The sequence below is a fragment of the Rhineura floridana genome, chromosome 9 (assembly GCF_030035675.1).
Source record: "Rhineura floridana isolate rRhiFlo1 chromosome 9, rRhiFlo1.hap2, whole genome shotgun sequence".
Taxonomy (NCBI): Eukaryota; Metazoa; Chordata; class Lepidosauria; order Squamata; family Rhineuridae; genus Rhineura; species Rhineura floridana.
The window spans coordinates 31,352,266-31,370,089 of record NC_084488.1 but is presented as its reverse complement, the minus strand read 5'-3'; the positions used below and the strand labels follow the sequence as shown (position 1 = coordinate 31,370,089).

General features: G+C 39.6%; 1 protein-coding gene across 3 annotated transcripts in view; it reads right to left on the bottom strand.

Moving 5' to 3' along the window:
• Nucleotides 1–10,436: 10,436 nt before the first annotated feature.
• Nucleotides 10,437–17,824, bottom strand: part of PDGFRA (platelet derived growth factor receptor alpha) — a 67,592-nt gene continuing 60,204 nt past the window's right edge. For all 3 annotated transcript variants that reach the window (XM_061583223.1, XM_061583224.1, XM_061583225.1), the window contains exons 21-23: nt 17,146–17,251; nt 16,444–16,679; nt 10,437–14,854 (exon numbers count right to left, since the gene is read on the bottom strand). In XM_061583223.1, the coding sequence (XP_061439207.1) occupies nt 14,707–14,854; nt 16,444–16,679; nt 17,146–17,251 (490 nt within the window). In that variant the 3' untranslated portion in view covers nt 10,437–14,706. The remainder of the gene's footprint in view (nt 14,855–16,443; nt 16,680–17,145; nt 17,252–17,824) is intronic.

Here is a 17,824-nt window from a genome sequence, read left to right as displayed (position 1 = left end):
ATGAGAGATGAGCATGAGCATGAATGTACTGAAGAAGGTTTAGCAATGAGAGCAGAGTCACAGGTGCATGGGGGAGAAGTTCTCAAAACTGCTGTGAAATAAGATGGGGGGGATGCAATGTAGACCTAAGAAGGAAGCAGAAGAGGAACAGCCATGGCTTCTAAAGAGGAGTCTATAGCTGCATGACCAAGTTGAGGGCTATGGTTGAAAGGCATCGCTGGAGAAGATTCAGGCAGAAAGCTGATGAGATGACAGAAAAGTTGTTGGAGAAAAACAAAACAATGAGAGGGAAAAAATGAAGCAGTGGCTGGTGTTGAGTGTCCAGCACAAGAGGAGTCTTCTCAGGAGATTAAGGAAAAACAGTGAGGTAGAACAGGATCCACAGATTGGGGGGGGGAGAGCATGAGAATGGAAGATCCCCACTGGCCCTCAGGGGTGCATGCCACGAAAGTATCTTGTGTTGGATGCAGTGTCCTTTGCCTGTAGCCAATGTGGTACCCTCCAGATGTGGTTGGACTCCAGTTCCCATCTGCTCCAGCCAGCATGGCCAATGGTCAGGGATGATGGAAGTTTCACTGCAACAAAATCTGGAGGGTGCTACATTGGCTAGACCTGCCCCGATGGATAAATATGCTGTTTTTAATTTGTTAAGTGTGTTGAAACCTTTTTTGTTTTGTTTTGTTTCAACTGTACTCCTCATAAACCAGGAGTTAAATGCATATTTAACCTTCAGAGAGCTGAGGTCTTACTATCTTTGAATTTATTTATCTTTGTATGTATTTGTATTTTTAAATTTCTGTATGTTTTATGTATGGGTTGTACTTTTAAATCTATGTGATACACCTCGGGACCTACACTCCAGGTGAAAGGTGGACCAATTATCATCATCATCATCATCTATTCATGACTTAAGATTATAAATAATACTGATAGTCTCTGAAGCACTCAAGACCATGTAACAGCAATGTAAAAGACATGTAATGAGGGTTACATATATATTGTACATTTAGAACACATTATTTCCCACAAAGGATCCTAGGAACTGTAGTTTGTCCCCTCTACAATTCCCAGCACTCTTAGTTTCCAGGATTTCTTTGGGGAATTAATGTGCTTTAAATGTGCTTTAAACATATGTTGTGGACGCAGCCTAAGGCATGTGTCACTATAGCCAAATCTGACTTATTAAGGAACAGACACAGTTGCAAACCAGCCTAAGCCGTGCCGAACAACCCCTTCATCATAGCTGTTACCTGGACATTTGTGTTCAAACTTGGGTCCAGGAGTACCCCACTGCAACCCATGACTCTGAGTTTACAAGAGAAGTTTTGGTCTGTCCAAATCATATTGAACGGGCTGATTCCCAGATCACTGTTTTACAGACCAGGACACCTTTGTCTTATCCTGATTAAGCTTAAATTTGTTAGCCCTTCTCCAGGCTCTATTGGTGTCAAGCACCAATTCAGCATATATTACACGGTGTGGGACCACAGTACCTTGTGGAATGCCTCTCCCGCTATGAACCTACCCGTTCACTTCGTTCAGTATCTAAGGCCCTCCTCTGGGTACCATCTCACCAGGATGCCTGGAGGATTGTTACCAGATCTAGGGCCTTTTCTGTAGTGGCCCCCGAATTGTGGAACAGCTTACCTGAAGAGATACGCCTGGCGCCTACGGTGCTTTCTTTTAGGCGCCTGGTTAAGACCTGGCTGTACTCCCAGGCTTTTTAATGTTTTTAATGTTAATGTTTATGTCTACGTTTTATTTTAATATTGTTGTTGATATATGTGATTGATTTTATTATAATATTGTATTTTTAATCTGTTTTGTACACCGCCCAGAGAGCTACTAGCTATGGACGGTCTAAAAATGAAACAAATAAATAAATAAATAAAATAATAAATATTTTCACTTATGGAATAAATTCTTTTTTCCATTTCTGCACTTTTCCCACTGCTACCTAGAATTCCTCTTGAGCAAAAGAACTATTTTAGGCACAAAAAATGATGAGTCTGAATTAAAAATGTTTTCAGAACACTGAGCAAGGCAGGATACTTCTCAATAGGAAAGAAAATGTAGTCTCTTGGCTATGAATCTGAGGAAGACTGCAAGTTGTTTTACAGAGAATTATTTGCAATATGGAAGATGTGCAAGAAGAACTAAATTAGTGTCTTAAGCTTAATTAATTCTTGAACAATACTTCCACCTTGTGGCTGTCTCAGAGAAAAACTAATTCTAAGAACATAACAAGAGCCTGCAGGTCATGAGTGCAATGGCTCATCTAGTCCAGCATCCTCTTCTTACATGAAGCCTATAGGAAGGCCAAAAGCAGACCTTAGCTCAACAGCAGTTATTCCACTTTTGATTCCCAGCAATTGGCATTCAGAGGCATACAGCCACACAGTGGAGGTAGAATTATTATCTGACTAGCCAAGGTTTCGTCCAGTGAGATTTTAGGGGCATGGACAGGGCCAGCTCAAGATAATTTTGCTGCCTGAGATGAAGAACAAGATCTTGCCTCCCCCTACTCATTCTATGTACAGAAGGTGACTCTACATAGACAGGCAGATAGTTGAATCTTATTTCGGCACTGGTGACAGAATATCTTCCATCATACCTGAGAACAGCAGGCTAGCTTAGCAAGGCAGACCACATAGGACATACAGCTCTGACCACTGCTTCCTGTCTTCCATCATCTGCTTCCTGAGATGGTCACCTCTCTGTGCCTAATGGCAGAGCTGGCCCTACACGTGGGATAAGAAATATGCTGAAGTTAATAAGTCTATGATAAAATGTTACAGAGTATAAGGAAAGCAGACGTATAATCCGAAGCCAGGAAAAGAGGAGGGGAAGGATTAGGATGTACACAGCTAATTACTTTTGAGGAAAGTTTTGAGGAAACACAGCTTCATCCAGTTATTTCTTTCTAAATTATACAGCCATTAACTGTAACAGCAGCATTTATTTCTTTAATTTATTAAATTTATATCCCACCATTCCTCCCAGAAGGAGCCCAGGGCGGCAATGGGTGGAGGGATCATTGCTTTCCCACTCATGGGAGAAAAATAGAGGCTTCTTGTGTTTGGGTTGATGCTGGTGGTATAAATCCTTAAATTGGTTTATAAATGACAAACACTCAAATACTTTTTGTTTGAAGTGTGTGTGGCTGTTTGACCTGTGCTCATAACATTGCTGTAGTTATTTTGAGATTTGATGCGACTCTTTGTTTTTAACACTTTAATCTTGAATTTAGCTCTTGGTTGTTTAATCTTAAATCTCTTTCACTCACTCACTCACTCACTATCTGAAACTAGTCCTGTGCTGAAGCAACATCTGAAATTAGTGCTGTGTTGGCCACTCCCTCCCACTTTTGTGAAAGCCTTTGGTGTATAGGGAAGAGGCATTTTCCTCTTCATCTTTTGCAGAGAACAGAAGGTCTTCATCAAACATTTTTAAAGTTTGATAGAAATAGCTGTGGGCTATAGGTACATTCTTAAACTGCAAGGTTTTTTGCCTATTAGTGAATTAAATATATGTCCAAAATACGAATTCAAAACAGAGTATCTTCCTCCAATCACCCTGTGCCATGAGAAGACATTTTACTGAATAGACGTTGGTTTATCACCTGTGGATGTTGTACTCCCTTGCTTTCTCCAGGGAGCTTGAGGCAGCATATGAGAGATTCCCCTTCCTTGTTTAACTTCACAACAACACGGTAAAGTCAATTGAACTAAGAAATAGTGGCTTATCTAAAGCCGCAGTGAACTTCATCCTGACAGGAATTTCCCAAGTATTTTGAAAACCTTGGTTATTTGTGCTAGGATGTAGTTAGCTTTTCATCTCCTTTATCTAACAATGCTCACTGTTGCAAGAAATCCAAATTTCCTTACCCAGCTGTCTCTTTTTCTGAAAGAAAGGCTACTCATGAATGCCCTCAACTGCCACTGAGAAACAGCCTTTGACTCTCACACTTCACATTATCATTGGTCTGCTTTTGCCACATGCTGAAAATACACCTCTTTACCTTTAGTCTTTGACACCTGATACATATTTTTAGGATCCAACCTATTCTTATGATTGTATTTTGTTTTAAGTGATTTTAATATTGTGTTTTTATATTGTAACCCACTCTGGGACCTTATGGTTAAGGGAGGATAAGAAATACTACTACTACTACTAATGTTTCTGTTGTTATTATTATTATTATTTGAGTAGTCATATTTCTTTTTTCTTGTATCTATTATTGTTGTTTATTAATTCATGAATCACCGTTTACATGTCTCTGAAAATGAGTTACAAATGCACCATAAAACAACTAAAAAGCAACTAAAGATAATGTTGCGTGCCACCCCAATCTCCAAGCTGTGAGAGATCTCCAAGGGTTCCTGCACTTCCCCAGGGTTTGGTTTCCTTGGAAAGAAGGCCGGCAGAGTCTGTGGTGTCTTTATGAAATATGGTTTGTTTATTTACACACATTCTAACCCAAGGGTCCAAAGCATCTTGCTTTTCCATCATGCTTACAGGAGGCACCCTAAAACCATAGTGCAGGGAGCCAGCCTCTCTGCATGTCTCCACTTTCCAGCCTTTCCTCAGACTCCACTAACACAAGCCTCTCTTAGGCCCCAGGAGGGAGGGGGCTTTCCTGAACAGTTTCAATAACAATAGGATCTCCCTTGCCCATTCACCAGTTAATGGGCACTTGGCAGACCCATTAGCCCACCTGGCCACTCTATTAGATTAACAAAAGAGACTCATCTGACCACCAGAGCAGGTTTCTCACCTTCAAGTGCAGTGTTCCAAATCAGAGGCTAGAAAGGGACTCACAGAAATAATCTATCAGCCCTCAAACCCATAACAGTAGGTTTAAAACAATATAAAATGAACACCTAAGGCAGAGACCTCTTCATCCAGCTAGAAAAGCTTGCTGAAACAAAAATATCTTCAGTTGTTTCCAGAAAGTACAGTTATCTACCAGATAGTTCAACAACAAGACATGTCTGACTGGGGAACATTTGACTTGTCAGGTGTTACTGAACTACAACTCCCATCAGCCCCAGGAAGCATGACTAATGACAGGGGATAATGGGAGTTGTAGTTCAGCAACATCTGGAGGGCCAAAGATTCCCCACACCTGAGCTAGACCTTCCCTATGAGCACAAGTAATAGGCTACATGGCTCAGGTTTTACAACAGCACAATGTTAGGGGACTCTGGCCATTAGCCCAACTTTCTCTCAGAGGTCTTACTGCTGACTGATCTAGCATTAGTGCGAGTTGTGTCAGAGATTATGATATTTCCAAGACAAAAGACATATCACTGTCCACATGTGGTAAAGGAAGGGGTACTAATGTCAATGCTGGCCTCAGCTCTTGTCACCCTTGGGCAACTGGAGCCCCAATATCCTGGTAGGGAGGTCTTGTCAACACCATAGGCCAGAAGTAGCCAATGTGGTGGTTTCCAGATGTTTGTTGGACTACAACTCCCATCATCTCTGACCATTAGCCATGTTGGCTGGGGCTGATGGGAACTGTGAAGTCCAACATCATCTGGAGGACATAATTTTGGCTAACCCTGCCACAGGCAAAAGAAAAATAGGCATTGTAGAATCAATGCTTGTGTGGTCATCACTTAAAAAAATTAGACAGGCCTTAACCAGTTTAGTGGAACAACATGGAGTAGATGGGCTAAATGGTGTGGTGAAAACTAGCCTAAATAAGCAGGATAATTTGGGCAGAGTAAAAAGCTGCACATCTTGGGCCACATTCACACCATACATTTATTCTATTATTATTCCACTTTAAACAGTCATGGCTTCCCCCAAAGAATCCTGGGAAGTGTAGTTTGTGTAGGGCGGGGAGACCCCTTTTTCTCTTCACAAAGCTACAATTCACAGAGTGGTTTAACAGTCGGTCCCTCTTCTCAGGCAACTCTGGGAATTGTAGGTCTCCTTCCTGTTGAGATGTCAACCTCATAGTTGCCCAGCAGGCAAGAGAAAAAAATGGGCAAGGGGCCAATAGTGTAGTGGAACTGGAGACCATATCCTCACTCAGCCCTCAAAAAGCTACATCACATGACAGAGAAACGGAAAAAAGTGAAGGGGGCAGGATATCAAAACATGCTCCTTGGATCGCTCCACCTGTGCTGCCTGTGGGACGGGCTCCCGTCTTGGTGGAAACTTTTTCAGTTTTAAAACCAGTCAGAAGGGCTTTTTGACTGGGGAAAATTTCTTCCAGATAAGGAAGAAACGTAGAGATTTTCCACAGAGCTTTGTTGTGTTTGTTGGAGGCTGGAATTCTGTGAAAGAAGGTCTTCCAGCAGCTCGGACGGAGCTAGGATTTCCAACCAGCTCAACTGATTAAGTGAGCCGTTTTTTTTTTCTTCAAAGAAAAACGGATTAACAGGCAAGCATTCTCCTGTCTTTTCTCATTATTTTGTTATCAATACAGCTAAAGAGATTTGTCAAAGAACCAGCAATTAAGAAACCCTGGGTGAGTCATAGCTTTCTCTTTTATTCACGGAGCTAAGGGGAAGAAAATAGAAATAGTTTATCTTTATTTTTATTGCAAAAAGCTGACATGGAATTCAGCATTATAAAGATTATAAACGGCTATGGGGTTTCTAATTTAAAGAGATTTTTTTTATTTATTTATAAGACTTTTGAGTAATATATGTCTGGGACTATTTTTCCGGTTTACTTTTTTTTTTTTTGATGAATCTGCTCATTTTTCCTGCTACTAATTATTTGGATGCTGTGAATTAAAGTTGTTTTGGCACTTTTGGACATACAAGAGATAAGGCAGTTCGTCTTGTCTAGAGGGTGACGTCAGCTGGCTTGAAAGATTAACTCCTTTGTAACTGGATAAAGAAATAAACTGTTCTTTGCTTGGGACATTGGAAATTGAAGGGATTGTGTTTTTTTTGTTTTAAGAATGACAATCAAGAAGGTGGTTGAGATCATGGATGTACAAGAAGGGACTTTCTCTTTAGATATGTTTCAGAAAATAATGAATGAGATTAAGCTAACAAAACAAGAACTCAGACATAACAGACAAGTGATGATAAGTGAATTTGGCGACATGAGACAGGAGCTGAAAGAAATTCAGGATTCTATGAGAAAGGAGAACAAAGATAAATTTGGAAAATTAAAAAAGGATGAAAGAAAAATTAAAGGGAAGGTTCAAGCCCTGGAGATTGGATTAAATATGGTCTTGGAAAAAGATTTGGATTTCCTGGCTGTGATGGATCCTGGAGACAAATATTACTGTTTGGAATTCAGCGCTGTCCCTGAAGGAATTGGTGAAGAGATTGGAGATAAAGATATCATCGGTTCGAAAAAATTCATGGACTGGAAGGATTTGATGGAACTTGAAATGGAGAAAGTTTACAGAATTAATTCCTGTTTTGTGACAATGAAAAACCCTTCAAGAGATGTGCTAGTGCATTCTGTAAAAAAGAGGAACAGAGATGCGGTTCTGCAACAATACTTCAGTGATACGTTCGGAAATGATGGCAAGAAAATATTTGTGATGAAGGAAATCCCTATCAGACTCTTATTATATGACTATGACAGCAAGATTATTGGGTGCGTAAAGATGGAAGATGGAAGATGGAATCAACATGGATAAAGGAAGAAGAGTGATTTGAAATTCCTGGATTTAATAGACTTGAAGAGTTGGATTAATTGACATGTCTATCTAGAAAAAAATTGATGGACATATATCTCAAGGATTGGAAACTTCTCTTTGACTTTTTGTAGAAGAATAAAATGATATGATGTTAATGAGATTTGATACCAACTAAGATAACTGCTGGAGGAAGGTGATTTTATAATTTATCAAGAGACAGGTTTGTTTTATATTATAGACCTATAGCTGAACTACGACAAATCGGAAGTCAATAGTTTTTTTTTCTTTTTCTTTTTCTTGTATTAGTTTTAATTTGTGTTTTTCTTTTTGTATTGTCTTGATTTTGAAAATTTGAATAAAAAAATTAATTGAAAGAAAAAAAAACATGCTCCTTATACTTGTGGTGTATATGACTACTTATTTGAAGTGAATAAATGAAATATATCTTTTTCTGACATAGAACTGGAATTGGTGTGCCCAGGATATCCTTGAGTGAGCTACTGTGCCAGCAAGTCTGACATTCCTGCAACATTCAAGGGCCACAGGAACCCTAGCACACATATCCTTAAAAGTGTATTAATGGATACGACACAGCCTGAAAGCCATAACTCATTTAGCACTCAGCAAATGCAGTATCCACTAGTAAGTTTCCGTTAAAGCACCAGACCTGTTATGTTACTGGACTGAAATGGTGTGTGGGGGTGTGATTGAAGCAACTCAGACCAGAACTAAAAGCCTGAGAGAGCTTCTCTCATTCTCTAATGTGCATTGAAGGGAAAAGCCTACCAGGTGATCAATTCTCTGGTCACTGTCAGTGCAGGCTGTTTCACTAGGGCTACTGGGGCATAACCCTTCCAAGGCGAATGTCAAGCATATTTTTCACACACACCCCAATCTCAAAGCCACACACTGTTTCCTGTTCTACAGACATTTTGTATGTCCATTTGAATTCAAGAGAAGCTCTGGAGGCATTTCTGTCAGTCTCCTGTTCTCAGACCAATCAGTTATCTGCATCACTCAGCCAATCCTAGTTCAAAACTAAAGAGGTCTTTCCCATGTGTCTCTAGAAGAATTGCCAGTTTTTCAGCCCTGGTTATACTGTTTCCCACTCCCTCCTGTAGTTTTGAGGGCAATCAATGGATATTATATTGGCTTGGGAGAACCGAGGGCCTTCCCACCCTACCAGAATCTGTTCTGAGCATGCTCAGAGCTGTTTCCTTCAAGACCAGATCTCTTCATTGATTTTTAGCATGTTCTGGTAACCAGAGAAGCAACTGGGAGTTTTCCCTTGATTGACCAACAGGAAGGAAAACCTTAAGTTCAGGAAAAAGAACAGAAGGAAGGACTCTCAAGAAGGAGTTAACAAACACACCTTAAAGTATTTATTTTCTCTCTACCCTTCCCTAAACCTATAGTATATACAAGTTTATTTTTCAAGTGGAATTTAATGATGTTGTTTTTCAACTGGACACTCAAGGGAAAACTTTTTAACTGGCTGTTATATAAGGAAGAACTAAGCAATTGGAAACTAATTGTGAAAATCAGTTGGATTTTTTTTCACTGGTTGCTGGGTTGAGTTTTCTGTCCAGAAACCCTGAAAAGATCTCATACTGAGCTGCACATATTGGGAAAATCAGAAATTAGGCTGGAGTTACAGCCTAGGTAGCCAGTCAGCCAGCTACCTCTAGTGTACACAGCAATATTTCTGTACCGGTAGTGCTCTTTTCATACTTTCCCATCAAGTACTCAAGAAAAAGAAGAAAAAGTTGCAGCTGTGATTCTGAGCATAGTGAGAGCTTTAAAAGAGTAAAAGGTAACTTAAGGTAGTCATTTCTTCCAGATCAATTTTAGTTATCTCTTTATTTCACTCTTTATCAATAAGCACCTAATCCTGTTCTACCCATTATAATAACTGCAGGATAAACAAACTCTTATTTCTTACTGCAAGCAAACAAACATGCTTCTTTGTTGCTGGCTGGATAGAGAACACAACTGAAACTCAAAAGCAGAGCAAAGGAAAGTCCAAGGGCTGGGGTCTAACACTAGCCCATAATACAAAGTTCTAATATTTAACTCTTCAAGGGTCACTTAGTCACTGAAGTCTTCAGAGAGTCCTATTCTTAAATTGTTTCTGTTCTTAAAACAAGCAGTCATTCTTTAAATGGAGGTTGTCATTGTCTGTCATGTCACAAATTAAAAAGACAACAATTTCCCCCCAAAAAACTTGGGGGGGCAAAGCACAACTCTGCTGGATGGTACCCCCATTATCTCCCCCACCCCTGTGGCTATAGGGCTTCCTTCTAGATTCCCACTTTGCCCTTCTTTTCTTCCTAACAGCTAAGATGCATCTTTCCTCTGGTGGTTTTGTCTGAAATAAGGTACTCCCAACAAGTTATTTTCTGCAGTGGGGGCCCCAGCCACCATAATCCAGCCTTGGCTACCTGCATGTAGCTCAGATCTTGGTTACAGTGACCCCTCCCCCCAAAAGTAATTCCTCTCAGAGACCAGCGAGACAGAAATCTATGCACTATCTTCACTCCCATTTCAGAAATAGACACAAAAGGTTAGGATCATGCTCTAAGACTACAGTCCTGTACACACTTAACTGGAGTAAGACCCACTGAACTCTGTAGGACTTACTTCTGTGTAGACATGTCTAGGATTGCACAGTTAATCTGTTCTGTTGCCAGTTACCATGGAACCATCCATAGGATAGGGCTGCTTGAAAAAAAAGGGCCCTGCTTTGAGCCAAGAGTAAAAACCCTCTTAAGTATCTTTAAATTATATATCATTTATTGAAATATAAAGATCTTAATTTACATGTTATTTTGAAAAGACAAAAATAAGAACAGGGGCATTTGTATTACATTTTGTACCTATGGTCATTCATCTAAATTGTTCTTCTGAAACATTTCACAATACCACCATCTTGGAAACTTTATGCGCTTTTCTTTATCATTCTAAAATATAAATTTTGGACATTTAAAAGTGCAACAGTTAGCGTGCCTGTGGAGTATATCACAGTAAAATAAAAATTATAAACAAAGGCAGTGATACAGCTTGTCATAAATGTTTTGGCAGTACTCTCAAAGTCGATACAAAAATACATATATACATATTGATGTATAACATCACCTTATCTTATGTCCCTCATTATATCATAGGACTGTTTTGTACATTTGCAGACCACATTTTAAGGAATCGGGTCTGCCATTCAAAATGGGAAAGTTGTGTTTCACAGGCAAGATTCGATTGTCATGATACAAATGCAGAACAGACAGAAGCTGGGTATTTCTTTTCTGAAAGCTTCTCAAAACTGAGCCGCAACAGAGAAATAGTTACTAAGATTATCATCAGACAGTCACTACGGTAACAAAATTCAGGGTTCTTACTCCCCCAGCTAGTAATGAAAGACTAACGGTGCAATCCTATAAATGTCTACTCAAAATAAGTCTAATTGAATTCAATGTGGTTTCTTTTGTGTAAGCGCATACAGGATTGCAGCCTTAGTCAAACAGGTACCTCCTGTATGAATGTGTTGACTTTGTAAAGTTTTCCAGTGTGCAGTCCATTGTAGTGCCAGGAACTAAGATTTTCATAGGCTTAAAAATCTAAAAAATATTTTGGTCCACAACTAGAACTTGGTCCCAATCCAGCTACAGTTACATTGCCAAAAGGTATTAGATCTCACTAACATGAGAGTAAAAGGTAAAGGTAAAGGTGTCCCCGCACTTGTAGTGCAAGTCATTTCCGACTCTTAGGGTGATGTCTTGCGACGCTTACTAGGCAGATGGTATATATGGGGTGGGATTGCCAGTTCCTTCCCCGGCCTTTCTTTACCCCCCAGCATATGCCGGGTACTCATTTTACCGACCACGGATGGATGGAAGGCTGAGTGGACCTCGACCCCTTTTACCGGAGATTCGACTTCCTCCTTCCGTTGGAATCGAACTCCGACCGTGAGCAGAGCTTCGGCTGCGTTACCGCTGCTTACCACTCTGCGCCACGGAGAGCAGATGGTAATATATATTCCTGTCCACATTGCAATGAAGAGAGGAAATGAATGTGGATCCCCATCAGTGGTATATGGTATAGACAGCTGTGCATTGCAATGTGACCTGTGTTAACCTAAAACAAGATATGCCCATTGTGGATTACCATGGGTTTGTTTGTGAGATACAAAATAAAACTACAAGAAGAAAAAAACAAGGTAAGAATATTGCAGCTTATTCTTTAGTGGGCAGTAAAATAGGAAAGCCTGTGAAACATAAGACCTGATCCATGTGCAGGAAAGCCAAACACAAACATGCAAGTCAGTATTTATGGTTTCTAACCATTGCACTGACACAGTGCAATGAATGGGACTTGATCTGGCAGAGATGTCTGTGCTGAATATCTAGAAGCCTTAGACTTGCATGTTTTGCCCAAGTAATTGCATAGATCTATATTGGGCACATTGTGGTTCTGAATGCCACAACACAATGAATTATTTACCACAGATATCCCTATGCTCACAGACCAGCCACAAGGAAGCACAAGTCCCATTGATTTAATGGGAGATGGTTAAACTCTAATCTTTGGGGATCAAATTGAGCTTTTCTTCACCCATAGTATAACTTGGTGCTTCATGTTTAAATTGTAGTTAGTTATCGAGCATCAAATGAGTTGGCTATGTAACACTGAGTTATCATTGGTCCAGCACAAAGCATTGATTTGCACTGCATTTTTAGTCCTGCCAGGTGCTTATCAACAGCTGTGGGGCCCAGCACCAACACAGCATTGTCTCTAGCACATGCTACATTCATCTATTTGTCCTTTAACTATTGCATCAGTAATGTATAGAGCCATAGCCATAATCATAGGTAAGTCTGTGAGTCTGTCACATAAAAAGTTATATTGCTCAAAGTGCTCATCCACCACTGGCCAATTGCTACCATATGCTACATTTAGTGATACCTAGTGGCCCCTGATTTCACAGGAAATCCAGCAAGCCTCCACACTGGGCCACATTTGTGCAAGGCTTAAGTAAATGTCAGATCTGATTAATGCTCTACTATCTGGTTTCAATACCAGGTCTGAGTCTTTGTATGTTTTTTTTATAACTATACAGAAGATGCCTCTGAGAATGTGCCAAGTTCTTTTTTCCTCACCTGTGAACAACTTTTACTTGTCACAAACATATTGAGGAAGAAGGAACAGGACTTTTAGAGCTAACAGCATAGCTCCTTAGCAGGTTTACCCTTCAATGAAATTAAGCACTGGATTTATGAAAATGAAAATCATGGGATCTCTTTTTGTCCCCCATGCTCTCTTAGTCCATATATGTCATAGACTGATTCCAGTTCATGATTTCCACAGACTTTATGACAAAATCACAGTCTACTGCTGCAACCCTATGCCCACTTAGCTGGGAGTAAGTCCCTCTGAACTTAATGAAACTTATATATGAATGCATCATAAATCATAAAACAATTTCAGTGACACATATACACTCATAAGAGATGCAGATTAAGAAAGGACTGATACAAAACTCTTGTTTGAGGATGCCTAAAAGTAGGATCAATTCTGTTTGGGACCATTTTACACATTACAGATCACAGAGATAGATTTTCCACTAAATGTACACACAACAGGAGGTTACGGCCAATCCTGTTTTTTTACATTCCTCAAAAATGTAACATGTGGAGAGGCCTTTAGAAACAATTTCTTTACTCCTGATTAGGTTTGGCCCATTGGACCAGATGGAAAAAGACTCTTACTTATTGACCTCTATAGTTATAGATAAACTTGACAAGGACAATAGGATCCAGTTACATTTCTGTTAAAATGCAATGCTAAAACTAGATGTTTTTTTCTTTTGCAAAGTTGCAATGTACTTAATTGGAAATCTCGGGCTCAGAAAGAAGGTTTTCCAGAAAGAGCATTTGGTGCATCAAATCAATTAATCACATGTAAACCCAAAACAAACTTTTCAATGTGCAGTGTATTTCTTGAGTACTCTAAAGCAGCCTTGCTATTGATTGATTAGCCACACATTTATTGTGCAATAACTTGAGAAACCTAGTTGCAAATGAAGGTTTAAAAATAAACTTCAAATTTTAAGAGTTCCACTAAATCAAAGGAGGATTCACTAGCTCATACATTCATTGTATTAGGATAGACTCTCCACTAAGGATGGATGCCATTGAATACATTAGCTTTCCCTACTTCCTAAACTAATTTTAATTTATCAAAGCCATTAACAGTCAAATAGAACAGTTGTTTCTTGTAAATGTTTACATGCTAAAATGCTTTAGTTCATTAGTAACTTTTTTAAGTACTGTGTTTTTAATGAAGGGCAAGGAGTAGTTATAAACTATACTTAGTGATACTGAAAACAGTAGTAGTAGGTAAACAGTTATTCCTCTATGATCACTTAGGAAGAGTGGCACTTGATTTACTAAGCTATTGTAAAAGGTTAGAAATTGTCATTTTCTTTTATTTGCGTTAGCTGAGAAAAAGGTAAAAAGTTTCCTAGTACCAAATACTTTGAGTTTCAAAAGTGGTTTGTTTTTTTAATGCACTTCATCTCATGTGATAGTTCAACAGCAGCTTATAATGAGACTGAAGGAAAAAAATACACAGAAGTCTTGAGTGGTCTTCTTAAAAAACAAAAAGCCTATTCCACATAGACCACAAAATATCCTCGTAAAGACAGGTAATTACATAGTTACTTTGGTGATGTTTCACCATAGTGGAAATGTTATCCATCTGAGTTGTGAATGCCCTTGAAACAATTGAACTGTCCATGGCCTTTTCCTTTATCCACCTACCAATTAAAACTGCAAACAGCACTGAGATACTATGGAAGTACTTCAAGGGGCGATGCTTAAGAGCTGGTTTTTGAATGTCTTCTTGTTCCATAAACCAGGGTGAGATCTCTATGCCCCTTGTTGGGACACTTGGCATTGCAAGTCTTGACCATCTGTATTAAAGTGGTTTTACTTAGGGAGTCAAAAATCCATGAATTATGTGTTGAGATTCCCTTTGTTGTTGTTGTCATTGTCTTGCACACCTCAAAAGTTGTCCACTACATCCTTCAGGAGTTACAGGAAACTGTCCTCAACCAGTTCTGAGGAATCCATTCCGATGTCATCAATAATGTCGATGTCCTCGATGGTCTCGTCCTCTCGCTTGACAAACGTAGAACTGCTGGAACCAGTTTCAATGGCACTTTCTTCAGAAGTTTGGGAACTGTGTAAGAAGACCATGGGAGGAAAACATTTAGGAAGTTAAAAATGCACATGTGAAAAACACATTCTTCAATTATCTTGGGCAACAGAAGTCCTTCCTAGGAATTCATCAGAAGGCATATATACATAATCTTGGATTAAAAAAAGAGCTCCCCAATCTTCTGACCTTGCAGACCTTCTCACAAATTTCTGAGACTACTTCCTACTAAACTAGCAAAATACCAAAGAAACCCTTTTTTTACATGTGAGACTATAATGTTTTTTATCAAGCTTTCTAGCTTTGGGAAACCTTTTCCACATCATCTTTTTTGCTGAGGAATCCCTGTGCATTTGTCATAGAACCCCTGCTTGTTGCAGAAGATTTGGGACATATTCCAGGTTTCACATTTAATTCATGTAAGGCACTGGCCAGGTCTGCTGGGCTTCACCATTGCCGTGTGTGGAACTAAAGGAAATTCTAGTACACATCAGGAAACAAGAAATGACTATAGCACATAGAGCTCTGTATCAGAAATCTGGGGAAGTACAAGAATGGTAAAAACTTATATGGGCCTCACTACTTGCTAAACAATACTGAAGACCAGCTTACCGACTAGGTAAGTGCATATCGTGATAAATTATAATGGTAAAAAAGCTATCTATATTCAATCACTGAAATCACTAACCAAGAATATGAAATCAATTAACATGTTTTGAACAACTATTCTAGATGGGCTGCCTTGTGTAGGTAACAGGGATGCCTGAGGATTTTCTTTTTTGCAATAGTTACGATAGGCATTTCCTAGACTAATGTGCAAATTAGAATGAAGTTATCCTTTGGATTTCACACAATCTTTGATTATTGCAATCAAAAATTGATTTTTGCCGTTCTTGGCTCAAACAAGGATACGAAAATGTGTTCAAACATGGGTACTGTACAACAGAATATGTTTAGATATGTATACTTTGAGAGAAAATACATTTAGGATGCAATCCAAACCCGATGGCCCCAAACAGTTCTGCCAGCCTCCATCTGCACAGTGATGCCAGTGACACTCCTCTGGCATGGGAGCTTGCTGTTCCATCCACCAAATGTGTGGACAGGTGGAAGTACCGCTGGAAGAATTACCATCACTGGTACCCACTGAAAGCCCCCAAATGAAGCACTAAGGGGATGGAGAGGGGCAAAGCCAGCCTAGAATCCACTGGATCCCAAGTCAGCCCTGCTATAGTCACTTAATGGCATCAGGCTGCTGCCTGTTCCAGGCCCAATCGCTGAACCATTTCCAGGTTCCACCCTGAGTGGAATGGGCAGTGGGGCTGCAAATGTGGCAGTGTTAGTACACTGCTCCATCATGACCAGCTGCTGCATATTTTGGCCTATAAGTACTATATAAATCAATAAATAAGAAAATCTGTCATTTAAATATGATTTTTTGTGTGGATTTTTTTTAAATTGCAGATTAATATGAAAAAAGGATGGAACAGGCATGAAGTAACACTGACACAGACATGAATACAAAAGTGACCCAGATCAGGAACAGACTGATCCTTCCATCCCTAATGGTTGATATCAGAATTTAGATCACAGTGAACTTTAATCAGGTTTACCTGTGCCTGTTCCTTTTGCTAAGTTCATCTTCTGAAACAGGGTCAATATCCGGCAGGGGGATTATGTAGCCACTGTCAGCACTGAGTCTTTGCTCATCAAATCCACTCTCCCTGTCCTTCAGTTTGTCTTCATTCTTGTAAGTTACTCCGATGTAGGTGTTGTCACAGTCTGTTCTCATGCGTGTGACAGCAGGATGGTCACTCTTCAAGAAGTCCAAGTGAATTCTCTCATAACTCTGAAAATATTTATTTTGCAAAATTGGTTGGCATTGTTTATGACCTTTTCTCTTATCCTTCTCCCCCCAATATTATCTTTACAAATCTTCTCTCTAAAACTTAATACTGTGTCACAGTAAGGTTTCCTTTCAAGGAAAATGTGAGTGCTTGGGGTTTCTCTGCCCTGAGTGCCCTATTATAGGGTAGAAGGGCAGGATAGAAATATTTTAAATAAATAAATAATAAAATAGAAGTAGGATCTTATAGTAGGGCTTTGTATTTCTACATTATCATCATTCTATACAATGTTGTCTGAAATGGAAATGGAAATGGACTGCCTTCAAGTTGATCCCGACTTATGGCGACCCAATGAATAGGGTTTTCAACACTTAATTCACCCTACTTATGGTACAGGAATCATTAGCACAGCCAAGCAACATTATCTTCTGAAATCCTAGAAGCAACCCAGTTTCCAAAAGGACAAACCTTCTTGTATTCTCCAGGCAACAAATTCTCAACTATTTCACTCAAATGATAAAAAGAAGGTCTTTTCTCAGGTTCACTGTTCCAGCATTTCACCATGATGTCATACCTGTGAACAGAATAGGAGGGGGGAATAGCTTAATAATCTGTGACTTTTGAGTTTTCATAAGCAAATTAATGACAGTATAAAGACAGACACATAACAGAAGTTGGGGAAGATCTCACAGGGTACCCCTCAGCCACAGAGTAAACTCAGCTGTGCAATTGCTATGACAAATGTACAAACTGAATTGAAGTCTGGCTCAGCCATTAGTCTTGTTCCATCCCCCATGCTTTAGGTGGGTTGTTCATCTTTTTCTAATTATTTTAAGTGCCATGTGAATATCCATGCATTTAGCTGCACATTTACCACCTTATTTTAGAAAGGAAACATCTTTACAAGTGTAAAACTGGTTTTTAAGTGGCATTGTGTCATGATCGTGGGGTCCAACACTCATATTTAGGGGATAAGCTTGGGGATTCAGAGGAACTATCGGAGGGGGAAATGAATTTGCCCATGTCTTCAACACCTTTCTAGCCTGAGGAAGTCATGTTGCCATCCCTGAACTTGGATTACTCCAGCCCTGAAGCCCCAGCAAAACCCATGATCTTCCCTGTGTCATCGGAATCAGTAGCTACTGAA